General features: G+C 25.0%; 3 protein-coding genes across 4 annotated transcripts; 1 reads left to right on the plus strand and 2 right to left on the minus strand.

Moving 5' to 3' along the window:
* Positions 1 to 8: 8 nt before the first annotated feature.
* Positions 9 to 1,624, minus strand: LOC122500650 (probable 28S ribosomal protein S25, mitochondrial). Its single transcript, XM_043609682.1, has 3 exons — positions 1,227 to 1,624; positions 1,037 to 1,143; positions 9 to 371 (listed from the first exon to the last, which is right to left on the minus strand). Exons 1-3 carry the CDS (start codon positions 1,361 to 1,363, stop codon positions 97 to 99), a joined length of 519 nt encoding a protein of 172 aa, XP_043465617.1. The 5' UTR covers positions 1,364 to 1,624; the 3' UTR covers positions 9 to 96.
* A 295-nt stretch (positions 1,625 to 1,919) lies between these two features.
* On the plus strand, positions 1,920 to 10,799 carry LOC122500667 (alanine--tRNA ligase, cytoplasmic). 2 transcript variants are annotated; one of them, XM_043609716.1, is made up of 15 exons: positions 1,920 to 2,011; positions 2,489 to 2,665; positions 3,477 to 3,562; positions 3,674 to 3,776; positions 3,931 to 4,076; positions 4,384 to 4,575; positions 4,663 to 4,953; positions 6,205 to 6,314; positions 6,441 to 7,039; positions 7,157 to 7,415; positions 7,639 to 7,891; positions 8,029 to 8,293; positions 8,445 to 8,729; positions 9,767 to 9,950; positions 10,078 to 10,799. In XM_043609716.1, exons 2-15 carry the CDS (start codon positions 2,519 to 2,521, stop codon positions 10,722 to 10,724), a joined length of 3,567 nt encoding a protein of 1,188 aa, XP_043465651.1. In that variant the 5' UTR covers positions 1,920 to 2,011; positions 2,489 to 2,518; the 3' UTR covers positions 10,725 to 10,799. The 2 variants fall into 2 exon arrangements, with proteins under 2 accessions (XP_043465651.1, XP_043465660.1); XM_043609725.1 differs by having other exon boundaries at positions 9,767 to 9,958; positions 10,078 to 10,219.
* LOC122500679 (mitochondrial ribosome-associated GTPase 2) lies at positions 10,737 to 14,438 on the minus strand. Its single transcript, XM_043609735.1, has 7 exons — positions 14,238 to 14,438; positions 12,931 to 13,170; positions 12,692 to 12,811; positions 12,272 to 12,610; positions 11,881 to 12,019; positions 11,551 to 11,783; positions 10,737 to 10,941 (listed from the first exon to the last, which is right to left on the minus strand). Exons 2-7 carry the CDS (start codon positions 13,168 to 13,170, stop codon positions 10,801 to 10,803), a joined length of 1,212 nt encoding a protein of 403 aa, XP_043465670.1. The 5' UTR covers positions 14,238 to 14,438; the 3' UTR covers positions 10,737 to 10,800.
* Between the last annotated feature and the right edge of the window lie 14 nt (positions 14,439 to 14,452).

Genomic DNA, 14,452 nt, shown 5'->3' on the forward strand with positions numbered 1-14,452 from the left:
ACAAACAATTATCGTTGTATCTTATTTAATTACAGGGATAAAAAGTGATGAGAAAAATTAACAAAATACATTATTTACAAACCTATTCTTTTCTTTTTAACGTCGCGGTTTAAGATCAGGATTGAAGGTAAACTTTCCTCGCATATGATTTGGAAGAGGACAAATTTGAGGACATGGAAGTTGACCGGGAACAACGCACATACAACTTCTTTCACATCCGTAACCAAAATTTGCGGGATTGTCCTTTTTATCGCGAGTTAACGATTCCTTAATTAAAGTTTTTTCAGATTTTCCAACAACTTTTATTAAATGCTCTAATATATCGTCTTTTTCCCTGCTATCAACGTCAATTAACATTCTCTTTCCATTTTCTGCAATTAAAACAAACAAAAATTAATAAATTTTCTTTCACAATAAAATGGAAAATTAATTTTTTGTTTCTTAACTTTTTTTTTTAATAATTTTTCTTTTTAAATATTTTAAATTTTTAAATTATTGTATTAAAAATCACCGAATTGTTGCAGAGAATTTTATCAAGAAATTTGATGGTAATAGAATTCCTTCGAAGAATATTGTATTATTTAGGAAAATAATTGAATTTTCGCGAAGAAATTTGTTAAAATTCTTTCGTGAAATTTTATTGTAAATAATTGAATTTTTTAAAATATTTTACTATTAAAAAAAATAATTGAATTGTATTGAAGGATTTATTAAAATTTTAGAAAATAATTGTATTCGTTAGTGAAATTTTATTATTATTTAAAAATAATAGAATTTTTGTAAATAATTTTACAATTTATAAAAATAATTGAATTCTTACGAAGAATGTTATTATTTATGAAAATAATTGAATTCTTGTGAAGAATTCTATTAAAATTTTTGAAATTAATAAACAAGAATAATTAATTAGTAAATTAGTTAATAATTGAATTTTTTAAAGTTTGAATCGGAAATTATGTAATTTAATTAAATTCTCTTGTTAAGAAAAATTTTGTATTTTAAATGTTTAAGTAACAAATTATCGAAAATTACTCACCATAGAAACACCTTATGAAAGGCGATGGCGTTATATTTTTAAAAGTAACAATTTGTACCATCGGATTTTTATATTGTAATTGCGCTAAATGCCAGAAGACAAAATTTCTGTAAAGAAATATAATATATTATATCAGTTATAAATTATAAAAAAAAATTCTAATGCATGAAAAGTTAACCTAAAAACTGACCTTATTCCACTATGATGTTTTCCATAATTATTGTAATTAATAGAAAAAATATGTATTTCATCCTTCAATACTAATCTGCCAGCATTTAAATACTTAATTGTCCTTCTAATAGGTTCAACACCTTTCATAAAAGGCATTTTAAAATTATTTTTTCTTCTCCGAAAGTGTATGAATTGAAAGATTTATAAAAACACTGACACCACTGACACAGTGAACAGAACAAATAAGAATTATTAATTCGTTCCCGAGATTGTAATAAATTATTAATACTAAATTAATAATTCTTTTACTACAAGTTTTGTTTAAATACACTTATGTCTTATTTTTGTTTTATATTATTTTAATTTAAAATAATATTTTTTTTATGAAAGAGAAACCACGAAATTTCCAAAAACTAACCTTAACATGACGCATGCGTTTTAGAAGAACTGTACGCTGATTGGTCTTTCTTCCCCGCATGAATTTGAAACTATTTCCCATTTTATCAAATCGAAATCATCTTTTATCTTTAATATCTAAATAATATTCACTATCTAATTAATCTGTCAAATAATATTTAATAGAAAACACTGCAAAATTTCTTTTATACTAAATAATTTGTCACTTTGAGTTTTAAATTTGTGCTTTTTTTCGCGCGAGTGTGTAGCCAATGAAATGCGATATTCTCCACGCACGCGCCGTGTAGTACAGATTTTTTAAATACGTGAATTGTTTTCCAAAAAAAAAAATCTCAGTGCCTGCTCCAAAGGAATTTAGGACCGGCATATGTTTCTCCCTTTCTCCAGGCAAGTTTTATAGTTAAAAATATAATTTACTTATACTTAAATACTATTCACCGATACAAAGAAAAAATCGTTCTTTATTTGTTTATAACGTAATTGTTATCCAATTGATCCAATTGTTACCATTTGAGGTTAACTGCAACAAATTTGATGCAATATCAACTTTCACTTGCATACAATTTATTGTCCTTTGATTGAATAAAACAAAAAACATTTTTGTGTTTTTAATCTCATCATTAATATTATTTATTAAATAAATTTTCCATCACTTAGCAATATATTTTGATTGGTAGAAAATATTCATTCCGTTAGTGACAGAAATAGAACAAAATTATTGTAATGATCCAATGATCGTAACCAATGATCCTGATTTTTTTGTTTTACTTATTTGACCGATTTGAACCATATGGAATAATTATAGAATTTATAGTCGTATAGTATAATTAGAGTAAATGCTAATTAAATTTTTTCTTTTTGCAGTTGAAGATTTATAAAGGGAAATTTGCAAAAATGGTCGGAATGATGAGCGCGAAGGAAATTCGCCAAATTTACATCGACTATTTTATAAAGCAGAAGGAACATATTTATGTTCATTCGAGTTCAACAATTCCTCACGATGATCCTACTTTATTGTTCGCCAATGCTGGAATGAATCAGGTACAAATTTACATTTCTTTCAAAATTTTACGTACAAAAAGAATTTTAAGAAATTTGGTTTTTTGAATTTTTGCTAATTTTCCATAATTTTAGATTTTTTACCAAAGGTTGGAGACAATTAAATAAGTAAAGTGTTTTTGAAGAGCCCAAAAATAATGAAGCTAATTGCCATAAAAAAGACGAAAAAATGTTGAATTTTAAGAAATTCGGTTTTTTGAATTTTTGATAATTTTCGATAACTTTAAATTTTTTACCAAAGGGTGGAGAAAATTAAATAAGTAAAGTATTTTTGAAGAGCACAAAAATAATGATGCTAAATGCCATAAAAGGGAAGAAAAAATGTTGTATTTTAAGAAAATCGGTTTATCGAATTTTTCATAATTTTAGATTTTTTACCAAAGGGTGGAGACTATTAACAGATAAAAAGTCAGGAAATTATTTTCTCAATCCTTGTTAGACACCCTGATTCTTACGAAGAATTTATTATTTATTAAAAATAATTGAATTCTTGCGAAGAATTATATTAAAATTTTTGAAAATATAAACAATAACAATTAATAATTAATTAATTTCCATTAATTAACTAATTATTTAATTGATATTTTAATTAATTATCTAATTGTTCAATTAATATTTCTACTAATTAAATAATTAGTTAATTAATATTTCAAGTAATTAACTAATTGCTCAATTAATATTTCAACTTTATTTCAAAATTAAAAAAATGATAAATTATTTTTAATTTAAATGAATTTTTTGGTTTTCTAAAAAAACACTAAAAAATGATTCTTTTTAATACGAAATTTTGCAGTTTAAACCAATTTTCTTGGGAACCGTGGATCCTAATAGTGACATGTCAAAATGGATTCGAGTCGTAAATACTCAAAAGTGCATTAGGTAAAAAAGCAAATAGAACAAATATCTAAAGATAATTGTTTCATATATTAGAATTAAAATTGTATTTAGTACTAAAATTATTAATACAAGACGATATTAAAACTCTTTCAGAGCTGGTGGAAAACACAATGATTTGGATGATGTCGGAAAGGACGTTTATCATCACACCTTTTTCGAAATGTTGGGAAATTGGTCTTTCGGCGATTACTTCAAGGTTCGATAACTAAATAAATCTTTTTATTGCAAAAAAATTCAATTACGTAAATTAATATTAAAAAATATTAAATTAATATATTATTGAAAACTGAATTAGAAAAAGAAATTTTAGGAAAAAGGACGGAATTTAAAAAAAAACTTTTAATTTACAGAAAGAAATTTGTACTTGGGCCTGGGAATTTTTGACTGTGATTTTAAAACTTCCGGCACAACAACTTTACGTGACTTATTTCGGTGGTGACGAGAAAAGTGGATTACCACCCGATGAAGAATGCAAACAAATTTGGATTTCTCTTGGGTAATTTTTGTTAGTCTTTGTTTTTTTTTTGTTTCTAAAACACTTTGCTTGATCGGAATTATACAGTTTTTTGATAATTGTCAATTCCAAATTTTTATTTTTTATATTGAAAATAAAACTGAGAAATTAAAAAAAATTTTATAAAATAAAGGTAAGAAATTTTCATGATGTTATTTGTGAATAATATTTTTTGGCTACAAAATTTTTTGTTTCTTTTAGAAAAAAAAATTTTTTAATTCGAAATTATAATTTTTTTTTATACAAAATTGGTTTTGCTTTTGTCATTGAAAAAGAGAAATTTTAATAGTGTGCTACCGACTCACGTACTTCCTGGTTCAATGAAGGACAATTTTTGGGAAATGGGCGAAACTGGTCCCTGCGGACCATGCAGTGAATTGCATTTCGATAGAATTGGCGGCAGAGAAGTTCCTGAACTTGTCAATATGGATGATCCCGACGTTCTTGAAATTTGGAATCTCGTTTTTATTCAGTACAACAGGTTAATTGATTAAAATTGTATTATTTTCTTTTGATAAAAATCTTTCTTTGTATAGAAGAGAATGATGGAGAAAATAATAATTTGCAGAGAGTCGAGCGGTGAACTACGACCATTGCCGAAGAAACACATCGATTGTGGATTGGGTTTGGAGCGTTTAGTCTCGGTGATACAAAATAAGCGTTCAAATTACGATACTGATTTATTTATGCCAATTTTCGAGGCAATCGAAAAAGGAACAGGTGCTCCGGCTTATCAGGGAAAAGTTGGCGACGAGGACAAGGACGGAATTGACATGGCTTATCGAGTTCTAGCGGATCATGCACGTACACTGACAATTGCCCTCGCTGACGGTGGAGTTCCCGATAACACTGGTCGAGGGTAAATAGAAATATTTTACATATTAATAATAATAAGAAAAAAACAAAAATTTCAAACTTCCGATTTCAATTAAATTTGACAAAACTTTTAATTGTTTCAATTTTTAAAATTATTTTCGGGAATTCAATTATCTTCAAAAACAAATTTAAGTAAAATTTTTCGTAAGACTAATTTTTTTCTTAATTTTCCAATTAAATTACATTTTAAAACTTAAATAATTTTTGTTAATCGAATAATTAAAAACTTAATATTATTTATTTTAGTTAAAATTTCAAATAATTTCAATTTAATTGAGAAAGAGAATTCATAGACTATTTCAGATTTTTAATTATTTGATATTTTTTTAATACTTTGGATAAAATTTCCATACATAAATTTTTTATTTTCAAATAAAAATTTTTGAATTTTATTAAATTTTTTGAAAATCCTAATTAAATTCTTCTCAGAATTTTATTACAATTTTCTAAAATCATTTAATTAATTCAGTGAATTTGATTAAAAATTAAAAAATAATTGTTTCGAATGTTTTATTAAAATTTTAGAAAAAAATTGAATTTTTTCAATGAATTTTACTATATTTATAAAACTAATTAAATTGTTTCGAAGGATTTATTAAAATTTTTAAAAAAAATTGAATTCTTTTTGAATAATTTTATAACAAATTAAGAAACAAATTGAATTCTTTCGTGAAATTTTATTGAAAAGAATTGAATTTTTGGAAAGATTTTACTATTTTAAAAAAATGTAATTAAATTGTTTCGAAAGATTTATTAAAATTTTAGAAAGTACATAATTGAAATCTTTCGTTAAATTTTTTAAAAATTTTGTTAAAAATAATTGAATTTTTGAAAAAAATTATTCAAAAATTTATATTTTAAAATAAAAAAAAATTTTGTAATTTGCATAATAATAATAATAATAGATTGAATATCACTTTCTTTTAATGTCAGAACTCTTATTAATATCTACTCTTTGAGAGAATTTAATTCTTTTCTTCATTTTAATAAAATTCCTTTAATTAATTAAATTGTTTGAAAATTGTAATAAAATTCCGAGAAGAATTGAATTATTTTCTAAAGATTCTCAAATTTTTTGATAAAATTCTTTGCAAGGATTCAATGCCTTTAAATACATTAATTTTAAAAATGAAAATATTTGAAAAGAAAAATTATTAAAAATGTTAGAAAAGAAAGAAGCAAACATATAATATGTTATAGTTAAAGTATACAATTTTTTATTATTTTTTTGCAGATACGTCCTTAGAAGAATTTTAAGACGCGGTGTACGTTACGCCACGGAGAAACTTAATGCGAAACCTGGATTTTTCGCTTCTTTGGTAAACGTTGTCGTAAACATTCTAGGTAAGCGGAAAATTTACTCATTTTTCTGTATAAAATAATTTTATTTTGATTTATATATATTTTTTTATTTTTGTCTTTATTATTATTTTTTATTGATAATATAAAAACAAAAAAATTATATTGCAGGCGATGTCTTTCCGGAGGTGAAGAAAGATCCCGATTCGATAATTTCAATTATCAATGAAGAGGAGACGCAATTTTTAAAGACTTTATCGAGGGGACGAAATCTTTTGAATCGAACAATTGGAAAATTGGAATCGTGTAAAATTGTTCCCGGCGAAGTTGCTTGGCGATTATATGACACTTACGGTTTTCCCGTAGATTTAACGCAATTAATGGCCGAGGAAAAGGGTCTGCAAGTCGATATGCAAGGCTATGAGGAAGCGAAAAAATTGGCTCAGATAGCATCGCAGGGAAAAACCGGCGAAATAGACGATCAAGTGAATTTGGACGTTCATTCAATAACGGAATTACAAGACAAGGGAATAAAGCCAACGAACGATATGCCAAAATATAATTATTCGGTAAAATCATCGGACAAAAAGGCGGAATATGAATTTACTTCGTGTAACAGTACTGTCATTGCTTTGAGACGTGGTAAACAATTTGTCAAAGAAGTCACGTCTGGCGAAGAAGTTGGTATTTTATTAGATCAAACGAGTTTCTATGCGGAGCAAGGTGGTCAAATTTATGACGAAGGATTTTTAGTTAAAGTTGGTGACGAGGTAAATTAAAAATTCCATTTTTAAAAACACTAAGTAATTAATTTAGTAATTGAAATTTAATTAAAATTAAATTTAGTAAACATTATTCTTATTTAACTGAATTAATTCATAATTTAGGGCACAGAAGTCCGGGTAAAGAATGTTCAAGTCAGAGGTGGATACGTTTTGCATATTGGCACTGTTGGTCAGGGAATATTAAAAGAAGGCGACAAGGTTATTTCGAATATTGACACCGCCAGAAGAAGATTGATAATGAGCAATCACACAGCAACTCACGTTTTAAATCATGCACTGAGAAGTGTTCTTGGCACCGAAGCTGATCAGAAAGGATCTCTCGTCGCTCCCGATCGTTTGCGATTCGATTTCACCAACAAAGGTCTTTTAATCAAAATTTAATTCATTTTTTAATTTATTTATTTGTTTATCTTTTTACTTAGGTATTAATTAATTTATTTTATTCAGTTTACCTTTTTATTTAGTTTACTTTTTTTATTTGACAGTTTATTTATTATTTATTTCTTTATTTATAAAATTTGAGAAATTGAAATAGAAAAAAGTAGAAATAAAAATTTGTTGATAAAAACTTTTTTTTATTGCAGGTGGAATGACAACGCAACAATTAAAGAAGACGGAAACAATTACAAATGAAATAATTGATGAAAATAAAAAGATATTCGCAAAGGAGAGTAAATTGTCATTAGCAAAAACAGTGCAAGGAATTCGTGCAATGTTTGAGGAAACTTATCCCGATCCAGTGAGAATTGTCAGTGTTGGAATTCCCGTTGAGGACTTGGAGAAGGATCCCTTGAATCCAGCGGGAACGAAAACAAGCGTTGAATTTTGTGGTGGAACGTGAGTTTTAAATTACTTTTTCATTTTTAGAAATTATTTTGTAATTTCTTCGAAATTTGACATTTATTTTTACAAATAAATAGAAAAGGAGGGGACTTTTTTTAATTTAGAAAACAATTGTCTTTTTCCTCTTTTAGTCATTTACATTATACGGGACATATCGGCGATTTTATAATTGCAAGTGAAGATGCAATCGCAAAAGGAATAAGAAGAATTGTTGCTCTCACTGGTCCTGAAGCTACCAAAGCTTTGACAAAAGCAGAAGTTTTGCAAAAACGTCTCGAGAAACTCGACGCTGACGTGAAAAATAATACAAACACTTTTGATTCGAAGGAATACGTTAAAAAAATTGTCGAATTAACCGAGGATATTTCACACGCTACAATTCCCTGTTGGCGAAAGGTAATTATTTCTTCTATTTTCTTTATAAAATTTATTATTTTTTAATTAATTTATTATTTATTAAATTTACTTTTCTCAAACATTTACTTTTCTACTTCCTTTTTTTTTGAATTTTGAATAAAAAATAAAGAAATTTCCTTTTTTTCAATAGGATGAGATGCGAGATATGTTGAAGTCATTAAAAAAATCATTGGATGATAAGGAGCGTGCAACGAAAGCAGCCGTTGCAAATTCAGTTGTCGAACTTGTTGAACAACTTGTAAAATTGAATATTGGAACGCCTGTCATAGTGGAAATTTTACAAGCATACGATAATACGAAGGCACTAGATTCTGCTTTGAAAAAAGTAAAGACTTTATCTCCGGAGACAAGTGCTTTATTCTTGAGTGTCGATACCGATAAGAAGAAAATTTTTGCACTCAGTGCCGTTCCTAAGGTAAAATCATCATTATTTATTTATTATTTTCCAATTTCCAACCTAACAAATAACAAAAATTTTATATTTTTAAATATCAAATTCAATTTTCGAATTCATTTCAAATTAAAAATTTAAAAACATTCACATATTTAACTAAATAACAAATAAATTATTAATAATAAAGTTAAAATTATCAATCAATAAATTATTAATTATTAATATTTATTATTTTTAAACACTTTAATAAAATTCTTCGCAGAAATTCAATTGAAATTAATTTCTCGAAAGAATTCAATTATTTTTTTTTTAAATTCTAAACAAAAATTCTTTCAAACTAATAAAATTTTCCTAAAGAATTCAATTATTTTCTACAAATTTTTAGAAGAATTAAATTATTTGAAAATTTTAATAAAATTCTTCAAAGCAATTCAAATTATTATTTGTTTCCAAAATTTCATTGAAAATCGTAGCTAGAATTTAATTACTTTTATAAATAAAATCCTTCGCTGGAATTTAATTAGTTTCAGTACAATTTTAAATTTTTTAATAAAAATATTTGTAAGAATTCAATTATTTTCTATAGAATTTTAATTAAATTTCTTAAAAGAATTTAATTACTTTTTTTTAAAATTGTAATAAAATTTTTCGGTAAATAAAAATTATTTTAAAAAAATTTGATGAAATTCTTTATAAAATTCAATTATTTTTAATACAATTTAAACAAAATTTCTATAAAGAATTCAATTACTTTTATTAATTATAAAATTCTTTGCTAGAATTTAATTAGTTTAAATATTAGTTTTAATATTTAAATCCTCCGAAGAATTCAATTATTTTCAAAAATTTAATTTAATAAATTCTAAAAAATGTTCAATTATTTTTTTAAATTTCAATAAAAATCTATGTAAGAATTAAATTATTTGAAAACCAAAATTATAAGTCATAAAAATTTCCTATTTTAAAATTTAAAAAAATGTCACTTATCAATCAATTCATTGATTTTAAAATTCGCAACATTTTTGAATTGTGCAGTAAATGAATGTAATTTTTTTCAGAGCGCTGTCAGTAAAGGATTAAAGGCAAATGAATGGATTCAGTCAATAACGTCAATTATGAACGGAAAAGGTGGTGGAAAACCGGAATCAGCACAAGCTTCGGGATCAAATATTTCCGGACTAAACGAAGCGTTAAAAGTAGCGAAAGAATACGCTTTCTCGAAACTTGACATGAAACCCGCAGGTAACTAGGTAAATTCGCATTTCCCTTATTACCTAAAAACTTTAATTTCAAAATTAAATTATTTTAATTTTAACCACAAAAAAAATAGATTTTTTCAAAATTGTAATTTCATTTTCTTTATTTTCAGCTTCGTTGGGAAATTTAACTTTGTCACAAAATACAATAGCTGTTTGTGAAATACCGGGACCAATTTTATACGCAAATAACAATAGTTGTGAATGCTATCGCGTTCAAATGACGGCAAAATATTGTGAAAAATATCTACAAGTCAATTATTTCGACGATTCAGATAAAAATTTGCCAATTACATTAATTGATGGTAATGTAAAAATTACCACCAGCAATGCAATTTGTTTTTATTTATCAAATGAGAAATTCAAGGGTGATAATATTTTTGCACAAAGTGAAATTTTACAATGGATGATGTTTGTTGATAATTATATTCGACCGTACGTGACCAGTTGGATTCTATCGACATTGGGTGTGAAAAAATTATCCAAGGATTGTATTAAATTGGCAAAAGATGATTCATTGAATTTTATGGAATCATTGAATAAAAACCTTGTTACGAAAACATTTTTTGTCGGCGAACGAATAACACTTGCCGATATTACAATTTTCACTGCACTAATGCCATTGTTTGAAAATTGTTTTGATTTGCGAATGAGAAAAAATTATGAAAATGTTTCTCGATGGTTTTGCACACTATTAGAGCAAGAGAATATTAAGGAAATTGTTGGTAATTTCACAATGTGCGAGAAGGCAATGAAATAAAATTTGCGAGAATTTTTTTTAGAAATGCTTTTTGGTATTTTTTATTTAAAATAAAATGTCTTACTTACTAAATAATTTATTGTTTTTCTTCTTGTTTACATAAATCGTCGTATAATATTCGTAGATCTCTCAAAAGAGAGGTGACATTTGTTCCAAATTTTGCCGATATCGATATTATTGGTAGATTAATTTTCTCCTCGAATAATTTTAAATTTTCCTGCAAAATAAAATGCAAGGTAGAAAAAATATATATTTATACAGTGTTATCACAAAAAATTAATTTTGTTTATTCCTGACTTTTACCTGATTCCCAGACAAAATTATGACTTTTTCCCTGACCCTAAAGAATATTTTGATTCACTCTTAAAATAGTATTTAATATTCAAAAAAATGTTCTATTACAATTATTTACGAATTTCTTTAATTGTAAAATTATTCGAACTCCGAGTCGAAGAATTCAATTATTTTTATAAGTAATACAATTTTTCACATCAATTTAATTATTTATAAGAATAAAATTTTCAATAATAATTACATTTTTCGAGGAATTCGGTTAAAATTATATTTAAAATAATTGAAATTCTATGATGTGTTTTATTATTCATGAAAATAATTGAATTTCTGTAAAAAAATTTATTATTTATGTAAATAATTGAATTATTGCGAAGAAATTTATAAAAAATTTGTAAATAGTTGAATTCCTGTGAAATTTTTATTATTTATGAAAATAATTGAATTTTGGAGAAGATAATAAAATAATAAATTATTTTAAAATTTTTGATTAATCTAAATTTCAATTTATTTAAATAAAATCAACTTTAAATACCTGAGCAGACGGTAAATCCATTTTATTCGCTATGATAATCATCTGACGCTCGATTAATTTCGGATTAAATTGACTAATTTCATATTTTAAAATATCGAAATGATTCCAAGGCTCTTCTGACGACATGTCAATGATAAAAAGTAATGCTTTACATCTCTCGGCATGTTTCAAAAATTGCACACCCAAACCTTTATTTTTATGTGAATCTTGAATTAAACCTGGCAAATCTGCAACTGTAGACAAAAAATATAAAATTCTCTTATTTTTCTAAATTCTCTCAATTTTCCAAAATTTAATGTAGGTAATAGAAAGCAATTTTTTTTTCTTTACCAGCAACTTGTTCATAATCGTCATATTGAACAATGCCAACGTGCGGTCTCAACGTAGTAAACGGATAAGAAGCAACTTTTGGTCGTGCTCTTGAAATTGCTCTTAGTAAGGTACTTTTCCCAGCATTCGGAAGTCCTATCTTTAAAGAAAAGAGTAATTTCAAAATTGATTCCTACTTCCATCTGATAAAAATATAATCCAAACGAAAAAAAATATTTACCAAATTTTACTTTTCGGACAATTTTAAAAAGTAAAATTACTTTTTTTTCAAATTTTAAATAAAAAATTGGTAAATTAGTTAATTTAAAATAAAGGAAATAATTTAACTCTCGCATAAAATTTTAAAAGGAATTGAATTGTTTCGAAGAAAATAATTGTTTCGACGAATTACCAGTCCTATGTGTGCCATGCTTTTAATTTCCAATAAATATTGATTTTTCTCTCCTTCAGCACCGCTTTCGCAAATCAATGGTGTTTGATTTGTTTCAGATTTAAAATATGGATTTCCATGACCACCGGCACCGCCTCGTGCAGCAATAAACTTCATTCCCTCTTCGTCTAAATCGGCAATTATTTTCCCATCTATATCTCGAATTATCGTGCCAACTGGTACTTTAATTATTAAATGTTCTGCACTTTTACCGTAGCAATTGTCACCCATTCCTCGTTGTCCATTTTTTGCTTTATGAACACTTTTTAATTGTCTCAAATCTTTCACGTCCGCCGATACCTAAAATAGAAAAAAGAAATAATTACAATTTTTGTTTCAATTACATTTTTTTCTTATTTAATAAAAATTAAACGTAGATACTTCGAAAATAACATGTCCACCATTGCCTCCATCACCACCTGACGGTCCTGCTTTTTCATTACTGAATAATTGCATAAATGAAATAATTCCATCGCCTCCAAATCCGCCTTCGACTTTTACCTACAGAAAAATAAAAATATTTTTTCAATCCAATTAAATATTCAATTAATATAATAAAATATAATTCAATATAATGTAATATATAAAATTAAAATTATAAATAAATAAATTTCCATTACCTGTCTGATATCAACAAAGTAGTTATAAGTATGACTTGTTGATTTGGCTTTTTTATTTCGCAAAGCCAAGGGAATAGAATACTCTTCCTTAATAACATTTGACCTTGTAAATGTTCTATTTATTATACTACAAATAAAATTATTATCAACTTGTTTTCTAGAAGTAATAAAATTTATTTCCTGCCTTTGAATCGCACGCAATACAGCAGTTGATTTTTTTAATCGCTGCAGAAAATTCATCTAATTTAGAAATAAAGTAAAATAGATTCTTTTATTATTTTTTACCTTCGAGTAGATTATTATTTTATTATTATTTATTTATTATTATCAATTTATTATTATGCAAATTACAAAATTTAAAAAATTTACTTACTAAGTACAAAAGTAATTATTCTATAAAATTCCTTCAAAACAATAATTATTCAATTACTTCCTAAAATTTTAATAAATTCTTTGAAACATTTCAATTATTTTTATAAATAGTAAAATTCTTTGCAGAAAGTCAAAACAATTTTAATAGAATTTTTCCAAAGAATTTTATTATTTTCAAATATTTACATAAAATTCATTTATTTCTTAAAATTTTAATAAATTCTTGGGAACAATTAAATTATTTTTATAAATGATAAAATTCTTCGCAAAAATTAAATTATTTTTAAAAACAATAAAATTCTTTTGAGAAATTTAATTGTTTTCAATACAATTTTCAAAAAATTCTTCATAAAATTCAATTGTTTTTAAAATTTCCAATTAAAATTATTAAATGAACTTCATTATTTAAAAAAAAAATTCAAAGAAATTCTCCAAATAATTTAATTAGGATTTTTAAAAAATTTAATATAATTCTTCGCGAGAATTCAATTATTTTCATTAATAAAAAAATTCGTCGAAGGAATTCAATTATTCTCTTCAAATTTTTTGATAAGATTCTTTGCAATAATTCACTGATTTTTCAAAACATTAATTTTAAAATTGAAAATATTTAAAATGAAAAATTTTGAAAAAGTTAGGAAACAAAAAAGATAGATAGAAGATTGTAATATTATATTACAATGAAAATTTAAGAAAAAGTGTTTAAAATATTAAATTATTTAAAAATATAAACCACTTACAAAAAATGAAACAATTGACAAGAATGAAAGTAAATCTAAAGAATTAGGAAAATAAATATTAATATGATTAATAATATAAAATAATAATAATAATAATAATAATAATATAAAAAGACAAGTTAAAAATAATTAATATAGAAATAATTATTAATTATTGAAAGAAAATAGAAATTAGAGAAGTAAACATAACCTTACCTCAACAGATGAATATCATGAATCGGTACCGAAATTTAATAATTTATTTATAAAAACATAATAATTAACCTCGTGATTAATTAACGATATTCAAAAAACCCATTTTTGATGTCAAAAAGGTGTTTAAATTAAACAAATTAGGAAGAATTTTTCGAGAAATCACAACAATCGTCACAAACACAAAAACACGTGAGAAATGTCAGTGACATTACCGA

This window comes from Leptopilina heterotoma, unplaced genomic scaffold (genome assembly GCF_015476425.1).
Source record: "Leptopilina heterotoma isolate Lh14 unplaced genomic scaffold, ASM1547642v1 Lhet_101, whole genome shotgun sequence".
Taxonomy (NCBI): Eukaryota; Metazoa; Arthropoda; class Insecta; order Hymenoptera; family Figitidae; genus Leptopilina; species Leptopilina heterotoma.